The sequence below is a fragment of the Drosophila mojavensis genome, unplaced genomic scaffold (genome assembly GCF_018153725.1).
Source record: "Drosophila mojavensis isolate 15081-1352.22 unplaced genomic scaffold, ASM1815372v1 contig_231, whole genome shotgun sequence".
Classification (NCBI taxonomy): Eukaryota; Metazoa; Arthropoda; class Insecta; order Diptera; family Drosophilidae; genus Drosophila; species Drosophila mojavensis.
The window spans coordinates 4,748,423-4,762,132 of NW_025318772.1; the positions used below are offsets into that span (position 1 = coordinate 4,748,423).

At 42.5% G+C, this 13,710-nt stretch overlaps 1 protein-coding gene across 10 annotated transcripts in view; it reads left to right on the forward strand.

Annotated features, from left to right (window-relative positions):
• LOC6574961 overlaps positions 1 to 12,160 on the forward strand; it is a 111,259-nt gene extending 99,099 nt beyond the window's left edge. For all 10 annotated transcript variants that reach the window (XM_044007897.1, XM_015167756.3, XM_044007894.1 and 7 more), the window contains 11 exons: positions 599 to 654; positions 855 to 1,039; positions 1,130 to 1,336; positions 3,143 to 3,348; positions 3,416 to 3,624; positions 4,306 to 4,756; positions 6,437 to 6,501; positions 7,327 to 7,549; positions 7,992 to 8,119; positions 8,196 to 8,306; positions 8,404 to 12,160. In XM_044007897.1, coding sequence (XP_043863832.1) covers positions 599 to 654; positions 855 to 1,039; positions 1,130 to 1,336; positions 3,143 to 3,348; positions 3,416 to 3,624; positions 4,306 to 4,756; positions 6,437 to 6,501; positions 7,327 to 7,549; positions 7,992 to 8,119; positions 8,196 to 8,306; positions 8,404 to 8,643 — 2,081 coding nt within the window. In that variant the 3' untranslated portion in view covers positions 8,644 to 12,160. The remainder of the gene's footprint in view (positions 1 to 598; positions 655 to 854; positions 1,040 to 1,129; positions 1,337 to 3,142; positions 3,349 to 3,415; positions 3,625 to 4,305; positions 4,757 to 6,436; positions 6,502 to 7,326; positions 7,550 to 7,991; positions 8,120 to 8,195; positions 8,307 to 8,403) is intronic.
• The last annotated feature ends 1,550 nt before the right edge of the window (positions 12,161 to 13,710 follow it).

The window sequence follows — 13,710 nt, forward strand, 5'->3', positions numbered from 1 at the left end:
CTCGACGTAATCGAGTTATGGGCGCTTTTGTGATAAGCTCGAGCCACAAATATGAAATATGCATATTCATTTGTTAATTAGTTAGCAATAAATGCAATGAATAAATATGCAGAGCTAAAAAAAAAAGAACATTATTCATTGATTACATGCCGCCCCATATATGCCACATTTTTGCGCTTGGCAAAAAAATGTGAGCAACAAAAATCCAATTAATGAAAATATTCTAAAAATGTCGAACGAACATTTTCATGCAATTACACGCATTGCATTAGAGCCCCGCCCCCTCCGCAGCGAATCGTTCATGTTGGCGGACGCACTCTGTGTAGCTATCGAAGGTGCTTGAGAGTGCTCTGAAATATTTGCAAGTGCTTTACCAAACCAAATTATCACAGCCGATAACTAATGGACTCATTTACAACATTCTTCTACACTTGCTACGCTCATCGTACAATTATGGCAAACGATGTTGGCTCTGAATACTCTCGTGATTTCGCTCGGCAAAACTCAACTGTAACTCGACGGCAATGCGATGGTCACTTGGGCACGTCTGCTGATGCTCGTGCTCGTGCTCGTGATGCTTGTGCTGCTCCTGCTGCAGGTGGTCAGGACGTTGAAGTTGACCTCTCAACGGAAATAATCAAGCAACATTTTCAGGTAAGTTCGACCTGAAGTGGGCGTGGTCAGGGCTATGCATCGGGCTGCTGCACTGCAGCTGCCCCCACCTCCCGGAGGGCAAATGCAAATAGTATTCTGAATATGTTGCAGCACCTTTTACATTTTGCGTGCACAACAACAATGCAGATTTTTTGTTTCTTGCTTTTGTTCTTGCCCCGTTTTGCCCTAACCGTGCGCAGAGTACCTGCCACACAGCACTGGACAGCTGCCGGGAGGATCCAGCCTGCTCATCATCGCTGCAACCAATGCTGACGCATTGCGAGCTGCATCGCTGCAATCGCAATGCGTGCATGACATCATTGCAGTCCTTCTACAAAGGACCGCACGAGGACCTGAATCTGGACATTGCCTTTTGTCTATGCAAGTAAGTGGCAGCCGTTGTTGGTCAACCACTGCAACAACAACCAACAATGCATATACTACTCCAACGGCGCCTTCTTTCCTGCTCCAACAGAAAATCCGGCAACAGCAACAACAGCCCCAGCCTGCAGAACGGCAATCGGCCCGACATGTGCATGATTGCACAGGAAAAACTGCATCCCGTCTGCGCTCAGAGGCCGCCCGATAACAATAATCCAGCCAGCTCCAATGGCATTTACTACCATCCGCCGCCCGCTTGCCACGTTGTAGCCGACAGCTGCAAAGAGTTTCGCGAGTGCAGGTGGGTTAAATACATATGTAGTCATGCCAGCTATGGCCCCAGGACCCCAGTGCTCCAGGACCCCAGGGCGACGCGCTGTGTCCATAATTCAAATGCTTGCTAAGCGGAAGCGGAAATATGCGCATCGCATGTAAATCCGCAGCTCGTTTTAAACTCTCTCTCTCTCTCTCTCTCCACCTCGCTCTGTCTGTGCATGTGCAGCGCGTGTTTTTGAACTGTTATTCAATTAAAGCAAATTGAATTTCGTGTGCTTATAGAATTACACATATTTAGCTCGCTCGCTAAGACGGCCGCAATTTTGATGGCGCTTTTGCGAAAGTCATTAAGCTGACAACAAGCCAAACTCATAGCCAACAGGCAGCAGCTCAAGTTGTTCGGCTTTGATGCCAAAAATCCGCGTCACTGTCAAACCGGGCGTTAAATTGCCACTTTGTGCGCTGCTCTTCATTAAACACGGCAGCGTGGCAAGGGTGCCACAGAGCATAGAGCGAGGCAGAGTCAGGCTGCACTCGGCTCTGCGCGGCTGGCAAACTTCAAGCCAGGCCGCGAATGTGTCAAACACAAAGTTAAGTGATAAATACGATGCAGCCATGGCTTGCTTGCAGCGCCATATGTGTGTGTGTGTGTGGGTTGTGGGGGGTATCGGTGTGTTTGTTGTCATGTTACAGCTGAACAACCGCAGCGAACGTGGCTCTGGTTGTGGCTGTGAAAATTAATTGCCTTTTAAGTGAATCTCACTTGCTTTAGTAAACAACTAAATTGGACTAATGACGCTCATTTTCTATGCTGCGCTGCCTACACACAACAACTCTCCAAGTGGGTGTCTGTGTGTGCTGTGTGTGTGTCTGCATGTGTGTTCGCAGTTTGCTTTCGTCTTGCTATTCGAGTGCTTATGTTGACTTATTACGTATACGACGCGTTGCATTCAAGCACGTGCATTGTAGATTGTTAGATGCTGGGCGTGACGCACTTGTTCGGCTGCCTGGCCCCAAGGGTGTCAGATTGTTTTACTAACTCTTAGATGGCTGCCTCGATGTGCCACGTGCCACAGCCTCTCTAGGGGCAATGCATGCCTTTATATAACCAGCAGCCGGCCGGCCAAAGGGCACAAACAATGTCAAGCATTATAATTTATATAATCAGGCTGATTATCAATTATCAATAGAGTGAACTATAAATGCTGCGAAATTATGCCATCTAGCCATCTGTTAGCAATCATGTGCATCTCGTTGCCTGAAGACACCATAAATGCTAGAGAGATGTCGGAGTTGAATGCGTGTCTAATAGGGCTCATCTGTATGTTATTTGGCGGTAAAGTTGCAGCTGATTGAAATGACTGAAATGCCAACGGCTAGAGAGCGCTCCACACTTGTCTGCTCTGTTAGCTATATTACGCATACGCCACATGGCAGATAGAGCTGCAGGTGAAGTGAGCTCGCATTTTACGGCAGTGTCGTAAACCCGATGCAATAAATTGTGTTGCAACTTGCGGTGGTAGAAACAACTGCAGAACCATCAAATGCACGAGGATACCAAGTGTAATTCCCACATAAATGGCTGGACATCAATCTCAGACTCAAGCTAGCTACTGGGGTTGCAGGCAATGGGTAACGGGTAACGGGACACTTAGCAACAGACAGACAGGTATTCAGACAACTAGACAGACGTTAACTGCAGCTACAAGCTGACGAGCTGACGAACTGACTATCTGATGAGCAGCTCCGATCCGAGAGTTTGCTGCCGGCTCACACATGTTAATACTCAGATTTCCATTTTTGTTTTATTCGCAAACCCCAACCTTGACAGACTCAAGCTGGAGTATTATGAGCAGGCCTGTGCCGTGGACAGTGTGACCAAGAAGTGCGCCGGCCGGCCCAGTGGCTGTCGCACCGCAATGATTGGCATCCTTGGGACCATGCTGCGCACCACATGCGCCTGTCAGGGCACCGATCCACAGCATCTCTACCAGTGCGTAGGCTGGCGGCGCCTGCTCTGGATGAATCCGTGTGTGGGTGAGTAGACTACAACGGCTGGATAATTGCATGGCAGGATGCAGCAAAAATCTTATGCACTTTGCAGTCGAGGCACAAAAGGACTTTCATATGAAGCGTCTGGCTGAATTGGGCTTTCTGACGACGACCACAACGACGACAACAACCACGACGACCACGACCACTACGACTCGTGCCCCGCCACCCCCACCGCCGCCGCCTCCAACCACGACAACGACCACAACCAGCTTGCAGCCGAAGCAAACCCCAAGGAAGCCCGCCACGCATATCTTCAAAGTAAGTAGCCTGTGCCTATGAGTGCATCGGCATCGACACCGTCACCGGCACCGGCACCAGCACCGGAACCTTGCGTTCCGCTGGTCGGTCGGAGCATTAACGGGACTAATTGTGGGGCAACAACTGTGCTGTGGTCGGGCGCACTGGGCCAATCTGATAGCCAATCCGATTAACAAGCTTCAACAACAGTCGCCCGACCTCCGTCCCATCATTCAGTTATCCTTCAATCCGTCTGTTTTCCAATCAGCACTCAATCAGTGGCTGCACAGAGTTGAAAAGCCAAGCGCACAATATAAACCCAGCGCTCGAGTATCGGAGTATCGACTATGAATTCAAACCGACAAAGCAATCAATTTCTGCCCTTCTGCTGCTGCTGCTGCTGCTGTAGCTGCAGCTCACAGATTAAATGCAGTGCACAAAAATAGTCGAGTTTACATTGAAAACCTTTAAAACATTTTCTTTTCATGTTCCCAACCATACGAACAACAATCGCAAAACCACAATAATAAAAAAAATAAATAAATAAATAAAAATAATAATAATAACTGAAAATAAATAAAAAATACAAAAAAAAACATACTTAATAACTGCGCCACAAAATTAAAAAATCCAAAATAAATAATAAATCGCACGCAAAAATATAAATAAAATAACAACCCAATCGCTTGACAACTCGAACAGGCAAAGGAGAAATCAGAGCCGGCATCGGTGGAACACAATTATCTCGATCCGCCCGACTCAGTGCCGCTGCACAGCGGAAACGATGCCAGCGGAAATGGCGGAAATAACGATTATCATGGCGGCAATGAACACGACAACAATCACGGCAAGGGGCATGCACACGGACACGGGCATGGCAACGGTAATGGCAACGGCAATGCCAACGGCAATGGCAATGGTAACGGGAATGGGAATGGGAACGGAAATGGCAAGGGCGACCATCGGCGACAGGGCAAGAAGAATGGCAATGGCCAAAACGCTGGCCTTGGCAGGCAGGGCGTAGATTTCGATGATCCGGTAATTTTTGTTGACCAAATGGAAACAACAGAGCTGGTGCACAGCATCAGCCACACAGAGCCGGCAACCACAGCGACCACAACAATGGCGACCACAACAACAACCCAGCCACCAAGTAAGTAAATGCATGTGGGCGATCCCTTTGTGTGCGTGTGTGTACGTCTGTGTGTGTGTGTGTGTGTGAGTGTGGGCGATTCCCCCTATTATGCGTATTACCACAGACTGTTGAGTGCTGATAACTGACTGGCCACAGCAACAGGGATGATATTATTGGCCATACAGGCAGCCAGGCTTCCGGTTACACTTATGAGCAGAGCTCTGCCAAACTTTTATCCGCATACAATTTTTAATTTTTTTCAAATTTGGTTAATGCAGTCTCATTACAAGTTTTGCCAGCTTTGTCACAATTAGCTCGTGTGTCAAGGGGGCAGACCAGTCCTTATAAATGTTGGCCCTAATTTTCAGCTCTTTCTTTTTTTTTGCTCGCTTTTAACTTGCAATTTAATTGATGTGGTTAATGGGCTCTGCGGCGTATGGAAACGGAAGCTGTTTGCTGCACGAATTACATCTATCTGTGAATTTCGATGTACAGTTTCATTTGAAATGTAAAATGGCTATAATGCACATCAGTGTGTGAGTGTGTGTGTTTGTCTGTTGCCGGAAATGAGTTTGCTCACGTGACAGAGATTTGTAAATCTGACAATATTTGCTATACTTATAAGGCGTATATATTAAATCCGATTAAGAGCTCGATATACATAGCATTTCATATGCATTAACTATTCTCAACGGTTCCAAAACACTAATAGAAATTTATTTGTAAACTTCTTTGAAATGTTTGCCTCAACTCAGTATTTTTTTTTTTTTTTTAGTATTTTCTACGCATTTATGAAATACTTCCGTTATATTGTGCAGCTGGGCAGCAAACCTGTCTGCAAATTGCATTAAATATGTAAATGAGTTTGTTTGCTTGCCACACGTCTATCGCCGAAATAATTCAAACACACACACACGCAGGCACACATGCATACAGGCACGAGCACAGATAGACAGATAGAAGCCATGTGTATAAGCTGTAATTATTCAGGCCGTTGGGACATTTGCGTGTGCATTTTGTATGAATTGTTGTTGTTTAGTCACCGGACAGCGTCGAGCTCTGCAGCTTGCATGTCTCATTCATAATTGATTTAAATCGTGGGGGAGCGGGCGAACAGCCGGTCGGGCGTGTCATTTGACATCAGCATTTAACAATTTGAAGCTTCCGCATTAAAGTATTCAGTGAAATGAATTGTTTTGTTAACACTGCTCAAATATTTATTCAATGCCATGAAGTGCACCACTTGAGCCTCACGTTTATTAAAAATTAAAAATGTAAATAAGATTTGATTTATTTATTAAGAAAGTTTCCTAAATGATTTTCGGACCAAGTGAGCAATGGGTGCTACTAAATGTGCTATGCCTATGGCTCGGGCTCTGGCTCCGGCTCGTTAGTTTTTATTGTTGGCCAACATTTCACACATGCCTACAGGACAGCAATTAGCACACTCTCCAAAAACAGATAACACTCAGCCGGCAACAGTCAGGGGATTGCCCAACTTTCTGGCACGTTTCACAGCAAACGCTCTTTAATGAATGAAGTGCATGATGAATGAATGGATGGGTCGAACGACAGTCATCGGAGGGTAGCTCTCGCACCACATTGTGGTGCCTCAGCCCAGAGGCTTAGCCCGGGCTGTGCCATCAAAAGATATTGTGTTTATTCTATTTCTAATACGAACTCCATTCTCTTTCGCAGGAAACTGTGTGGTGCAGCGACCCCATCAAAGCGATCAACACATACGCGAAGGCAGCAGCAAGCGGGTAAGTGACATGCAGAGCTCCAATTGAATGGTTTGAAATCAATATTTTATGCAAATGGCAGCACGTTCATGTAACTGTCCCAAATCGTCAACAATTTGCAGCAATTAACATTTTTTCATTTGAATAAAAAATGTCGCAAGGGTTTTTCCAGCACGGCTGCGAGATTTATATAACCTTCCATTTCGCTTTATTTCATTTTGTTTCATTTATTTCTGTTTTTTATTTTGTATTTTATTTTATTATTTTTTTAACACACAGCGGAAGTTCAGAAAGTGTTATTAAAACGCATTTGCATAACTAAAAGTTTGCAAAGCGGCAGCCAACAAAACAAAACAAACGAAACAACTTTCTGTTGCCAGCACACAACAAGTTGAAGCTGTATGTGTGCGTCTATGTGTGTGTCTGTGTGTGTGTGGATGGCTTACGTGCCGGCACGTGCCCAACGAAAAGATATTACCACATTTAACAACGCCATGAAAATGGTAGCGCATACAGAACAACAACATGTACGACATCGAAAAAATAACGAAAACAATTTACAAAATAACAACAACTACAACAATAGCAGCAGCAGCAGCAGCAGCAACAACAACAATGCGACGCGAATGCACTTTGGCCACTTTTCTTTTCACTTGGCCTCTACGTGCTGCTGGGGCAACAACAGTTTCATGGCAAGCGGCAATGCAATTAGTGCTCGCATTGTTTCAGCTCGCAGCTGCATGTATGCACGGGGCGTATGCTTAATGTAATGCCTGCTGCCTAATTAGGTGCAGGTCGGCGCCAAGATATTTCTCGGATTTCATAAGATGTCGGCTCTACTTGCAGATCTACTCGTTGGACGACGCCGAGTGCAGCGAGCTGTGCAGCTGCGGCGACTCGCTTACACTCACCTGTCACGCCCTCTGCGTGCCCTTTGCGCCCTGTCGCACCGCCCTGGCGTTCTACAGTCACGCCTCGCCGGCTTATCAGGCGTTCCGCGGCCGTTGCCTCTGCTACTCGGGACGTTTTATCTGCATGAAGCCACCGCTCGGGGAATACATTCTGCCAGGTTAGTAGTGTCCGCCCACCTCACTTGATCCGTCGTCATTTCCATTTGACTCCTGCACAAAACTCCACTGCTGCTGCCAGCATCGTCTCTGTTTCCCGTTGAGCACTTTACGATTATCGCTCGCGACAGGCAATGACGTTGCGTGGCTGACAAGTGTGTTTCATTTGGCAGCCAGTGCTTCAGGCAGCTGCCCTCAGGGCGTGCATCGGGCCAACAATACTTTTTAAAACAGCAGAATATAAGAAGAATATAAGACATTATTCTCATGCCCATCCAGCTGCACTTTGTTTCCTCTTCGAGTCGACAGATACATAAAAGGTTATCCCTCCCCCTCTCCCCCTCTCTCTCTCCACTTATGTGCATTTTGCATGCACCATGAAGTGGTGTAAATCAATAGTTTCGTATAATATTTTTGAGATTTATGGCATGCTGCTTCTTGCAGGAGGCGTCTTCTTGCTGCTGGGCTATAGCGCCGCCGATGAGGCACTGCTGCGACCCCACACCAATCTGGGCGTGCAGGATGCTGTGCGCGCTCTGCAACAATACGTGACAACCTACATTAACAATCAGGTAAGACAGCGCACCTGCCAAATTCTTCAAGTTCCATGAATGCTAATTGGATTCTGTTGTTGCTGTCGACCCGCAGACACAGTGCACTTTGACGCTGTTCAATATGACTGAGGAGAACATCATCATTGCAGCGCGGCTGCCGCACGACGGCAAGCTGAAGGACATCGATCTGCTGCGACGTGAGAAGGTTTGTGAACTCATTTAATAATTCTATTAAGCTTGCCAGTGTGAACGAGTGCGAATTGTACTCGAATATATTCTCTCGCTTATCTGGCCACTTGCAGGACGAGTGCACCTCGATACTGAAGACCATCAGTCATCATATCAACACCGAGCACAATGAGCTACAATCCCACCGACTGTTGAGCATTTTCAAAATGTCCGAAGTCGATGTCGTCTGGCCGGAAAGCACGAGCGCCGCTCGCAGTGGCCAGACAGCGGCCAGCCGCCTGGTCTCCTTGTTGCTGCTCTCGCTGGCCCTAACCGTCCGTGGCACGCTGCGTCTGGCCGAGCAGCCAACATGACACGGCAGTTAAAGCAGCAGCTGCAGCGCTCACCAACTGTATGTAGTTTATTTGTAAGCTGATGTAAGGGGCGAGGGAACGGGGTCAAACGTGTGGCATATGGGCGCTTTAAGCAGTGCTCATCAAATACGATACTAAACTAACATAAATATATATATATAATATCTATATATATGTTTAGAGAGTACATTTAGAGTGTATGTGTCTGTGCGATGTCTAAATGTGTGTGTAGCTAAAGGAAAGGGAGTGCGAAACCTATATGAGCATAATACTTAAATATTCAGCAGCATTAAATGTGAGTTAGTTTAGTATTAGGCATCTAAACATACATATGAATATATGAGCATATGCAGATACATATACATATACATATACATATACCTATACCTATGCATATGATATAATGAATTAGCGAAATGTGTTGTATACTTTTAGCAGCTAGCAGAAATTTTGTGCGCTTTGTTGTTAACTTGAAGATGCGATCTTACTTTTTGATACGTACTTACATCTGTGAGGCATTAAGTACTTGATACACCATTCGACTAACGATAGCGATAATGATAGCGATAACGATAACGATAACGATTAACTTTATATACTCAAACAAGTGAGGGAATGAAACTGCTGTCTATATAATAATTATCTTAAAATTAATGGAAATTATCTACAATTACTAATGCTAGCGTTTAACTATATACACAATGATAATGAAAGGCATCTGACAGAAAACTGTATATAGACTTGATACTTGTTTAAGGTATACACTTACATACATACACATATACACATATATTCTTACATATGTATATGGAGAGCACACAAACGACGTAGCTAGTGTTTTATACGATATAAGCTATACAATATATATGCAATACATATATATATATATATATATATATATATGTATATTTGTGTACAAATTATTTACTTACATTCAACATTCATTATCATCCCTACAGCACACAGGGCAGAGTTAATTGCAGTTTTTACACATTATGCCCCATTATTGTTTTATTGTTGACACAATTAAAAGCAGGAAGAAAATATGAGCATGGGCAAGCCGCAGTTTAAATACCCTAACACAACCCGCTGCTTAATTTTTCATATTTTACTATATTTTACATTATTTTATTACTATTACTCGTCTTCATCTTCGTTACAATTCCATCATCTATATAATTTTCAATTTTCCGAATGTCACTTGAAAATCATGGAGAGTCCCAGCTCTTTTTGCTAGGGTATACACAATGAATGGCTTAAACTGTAGTTAAATTATTTATTAATTTATTTATTGTTTTGAGGTGCGAACATCTTTTGCGCACATACGTTTCCGCTTCTGATAATTAAATTTGGACATGAGAAATAAAATTGCTCATTCATTTCAAAGTTTTCCACACAATATGCAGGCCCTCGTGGCGCGAAGAGAATTACGGTTTCATTACCAATTATACTTTGCATGGCTGAGTATTTAAGTAATTATGCTTTTCTTACAGCATACATTTAATGTATTTGCTCTGCGATTCTGTTGAGTGTCTTCATTTGAAGAGGTTTCATATCATGCAATCGTTTAATTTGGCCCTTCCCCAAATGCTGTAAATAAGTCGGGAATATATTACGTTCTATCAAATACTAACAGTACATATCAATGTGAACACCTAAATATACACGGAATGTCGTATAAACGAACCCTTTGTACATACCTCTATATACATATGTACATGCTAATATACACAACGATACGTCTAAGTATGCAAATGAAACTAAACAAAGGATAAAATATATAAACAATAACTATTATGATCTACCCTAGCAGCAGCAACAGTAAATCGAGAAATAATTGTACATTGAACCGAACTTCAGTTGCGCCTTAATAAACTATGTAAAAACTATTCAATTTTGTGAATATGTACGTATAGAAAATTATAAATGCGTAAATTCTATGAATATTAAGTGAGTGTTTCTGAGACACTCAGTAATAAACACAAACAGACAAACAAACACACACACACGCACTCACACACAGACAGACAAACATACACACTTAAAGTCTAAGCTTGACCATTTGAGCAGAGCGTTAAGCTAGCGCACACACACACACATACACTCGTGCTCACACAGACACACGCACACACAAACATATATGCATCTGATGAGTATGAACGTGTCAAGTGTAGAGTGTAAAGTGCGCTGAAAAAATGGTCACAATCATGAAAAATGTCTTCCTTAATGCATATAGATAACGATATGTGTTACATATTCATATTTATATATACATATATAAATAAATATATACATATTACATATATATATAGTACATGCTAACATGATATACCTAAATATACTCGTATACCTATACTATACTATATATATATATATGTTATAACGCTATTGGTGCACCCTAGCCTACGCTTCAGTTAGTGAATATTAGTCAAAGAGAAGGCGAAATAAGAGAGAATAATGTAAACCAAACATGGATAATTCATATGAATATCGATAACCGACTATCGATTGTCGATTATAGCTTACAAGTTATACCACTGTTGACACTATTATAGAACAAATTAAAAATACCAAAAAGCTGCAATTAAATGCATAGTACATTACAATACATATGAGAGAATTATACATACAATATATCCTAAATAAATATACATATATAATTAAACAAATATATATATTTATCGGGAAATTGCAATGCACTTGAATAGTTCCCTAGGCCACCCAATTGCAAGCGACCTTTAATGAAGAGAACCTGCTTATAGAACAGCTTGTAGCTAATTAATATTAGACGAATTTAATGATAATTATCAAGCCCGTAACGAAAAGCCGTTGTCAGACAGTTTTCGCATAAGTATCGTAAGTACCTATCGGCAATCTCTATGGCAGTCGCTGCCCACTGCGAGCATTGCATTCAGCATTCCCAGTTAGACAACCAATCTGCATTGCAGCCTCCGATATCTGCATATATGTAAATCTAACCGCTTTAACGATTCGATTATTGTTTATGTCCCTTTTACTTTGTCATTGTGCTCTCGGGGCAGCACAGCACGAGGCGCAGCTACAATGTAAAGTACCGTTAAACGAAAATGAATAAAAAAGAAAACAAGTCTAGAAAACCGCAGCTAGATCAATACTGTTAAGGAGGAAGCTACCTAGTCGAAACCTATGTTAAATAATAGAAAAGAGAAAAACAAAAAAAAAAAAAAAAACAAAAAATTGAAATGGAAATAGAAAATAAAATAAATGGAAAAAGTACATAAAATATGCATGAGGAATATCAAATAAGTTGAGGAATTCAAGTTAAGCCTAGCGACAGCAAACTAAACGGAACACAATATAGAATATAGATAAATATGCTATGGTATGTAGTACTTAAGTAAGAGATAGATGTATTACTATGCCAAGGGCTTCACACAGGACTATGTGAGCGGCAGACCGGGAGGCAACCAGGTGGTAGTCGTGGCATGTTTATAATGAATAATGAAAAAGCATTGTAAAAGAAAAACACAAAAACAAACTACAAACAACAAATTAATAATAATAAAAAAAAAAGTATGGAAAATAATAATAAATGCGCAAATGATTTGGATGAAGCTGAAGTAAGTTGAGAAAAAGTAAGTATCAATCGAAATGGAAATACAGTTATGAATACCCTTCACAAAGGAAAAGAGGTATTATTATTATTATTGATCAGCCTTGAGCTTGAAATGAATAAACGTGGAGTCACGTCTTTAACTTTTCGTTTGTCATCAAAGTTATTATATTTTATGCAAATTTTCGATATCTTGAGTTGAGTGATATTTCCAGTTATTTTTTTTTTTTATCAAGCTGTCAGCTTCTTTTGCCGTGCACTTCATTATTGACCTCCAAAAAGCCATACAGCGATCAAAACTGTGACACAATTGAGCCAAGCCAAAGGCGAACAATGGCCAAATGTTGAAAGGCACCAAAATACAACAAAATCAAAAAGAAAAGAAAAGAAAAGAAAAGAACAGAGCAGAACAGCAAAGAATAGAGGAGAGTAGCAAGAAAACAATTGAAGCGGCAGTTTGTTGAGAATAACCACAACAAAAGATACAACAGCAACAACAATGCCCACAAACAACGACAGCAGAAAACACAAAATGCACACAAAGCCTGCCTAGCTGCCTGGGCGCTGACTTGGCCAAGATGGAACAAAAGATGAGCCGAAGACAATGGCTGCTGCTATGCTCAAGGCGAGTCTTAAGCTCAAGTGCTCACACTCAACCAGCACAAACACATAAACACACGCACACAGATAGTCACACACAAACACACACACACACATTCAACTACACACACTCGTGAGATGGAAAGGTCAATCATTGGAATGCTGCCAGTTAATTCACATACACAAAAGGGGCGCCAAGCCAACAGAGATTGGAACTGGCTACGGGGCATGGCGGAGGCCCACAAAAACAGTTGCCAATTCGACCCTGAATGCTTGGACACGCCCACTTTGCCAGCTCTGGCTGGGTGGCTGAGCTTAGCATTTATACTTCCACTTAATTAGGTAATAAATGATTGAAGAAATTATGTCTAGACGTGAGAGCAATTTCGATGGCACGAAGGACGCCAAGAACCAGGCCAAGCGAACCAAACAGCAAAAGAACTTGACAAGCAGCCAATTCATTTGGCACGTGAGGCGTCAAAGTATTACAAATATGAAAACAGACAGGCACACAGAGAGGCACACACATACATAGCTTGTGTGTGTGTGTGTGTGCTTTGCCAAAATTTTCGTCTCACAATGAGCAGAGGGAAATTCGAATTTAAATCTCTTCTTTCAGCGTGTTCTTTGGCAAATGCTTAGCAAATAATTCGATTGGCAACAAAAGCTGTTAAAATTGTAAACAAATTTTCTGGGGCCTACCACACAGCTCGTTGATGCATGTGTATGAGTGCGAGTGCGAGTGTGGGTGGATGAATGAGTGTGTGGTCTCTGTGGTACGTGAATGTCAAATTAATGAATCGCAATGAATGCGACGTGTATTCGTATTTTATTTTTCCCGTTGCCAGTTTATTATTGCGTCGATGTCGTTGGCA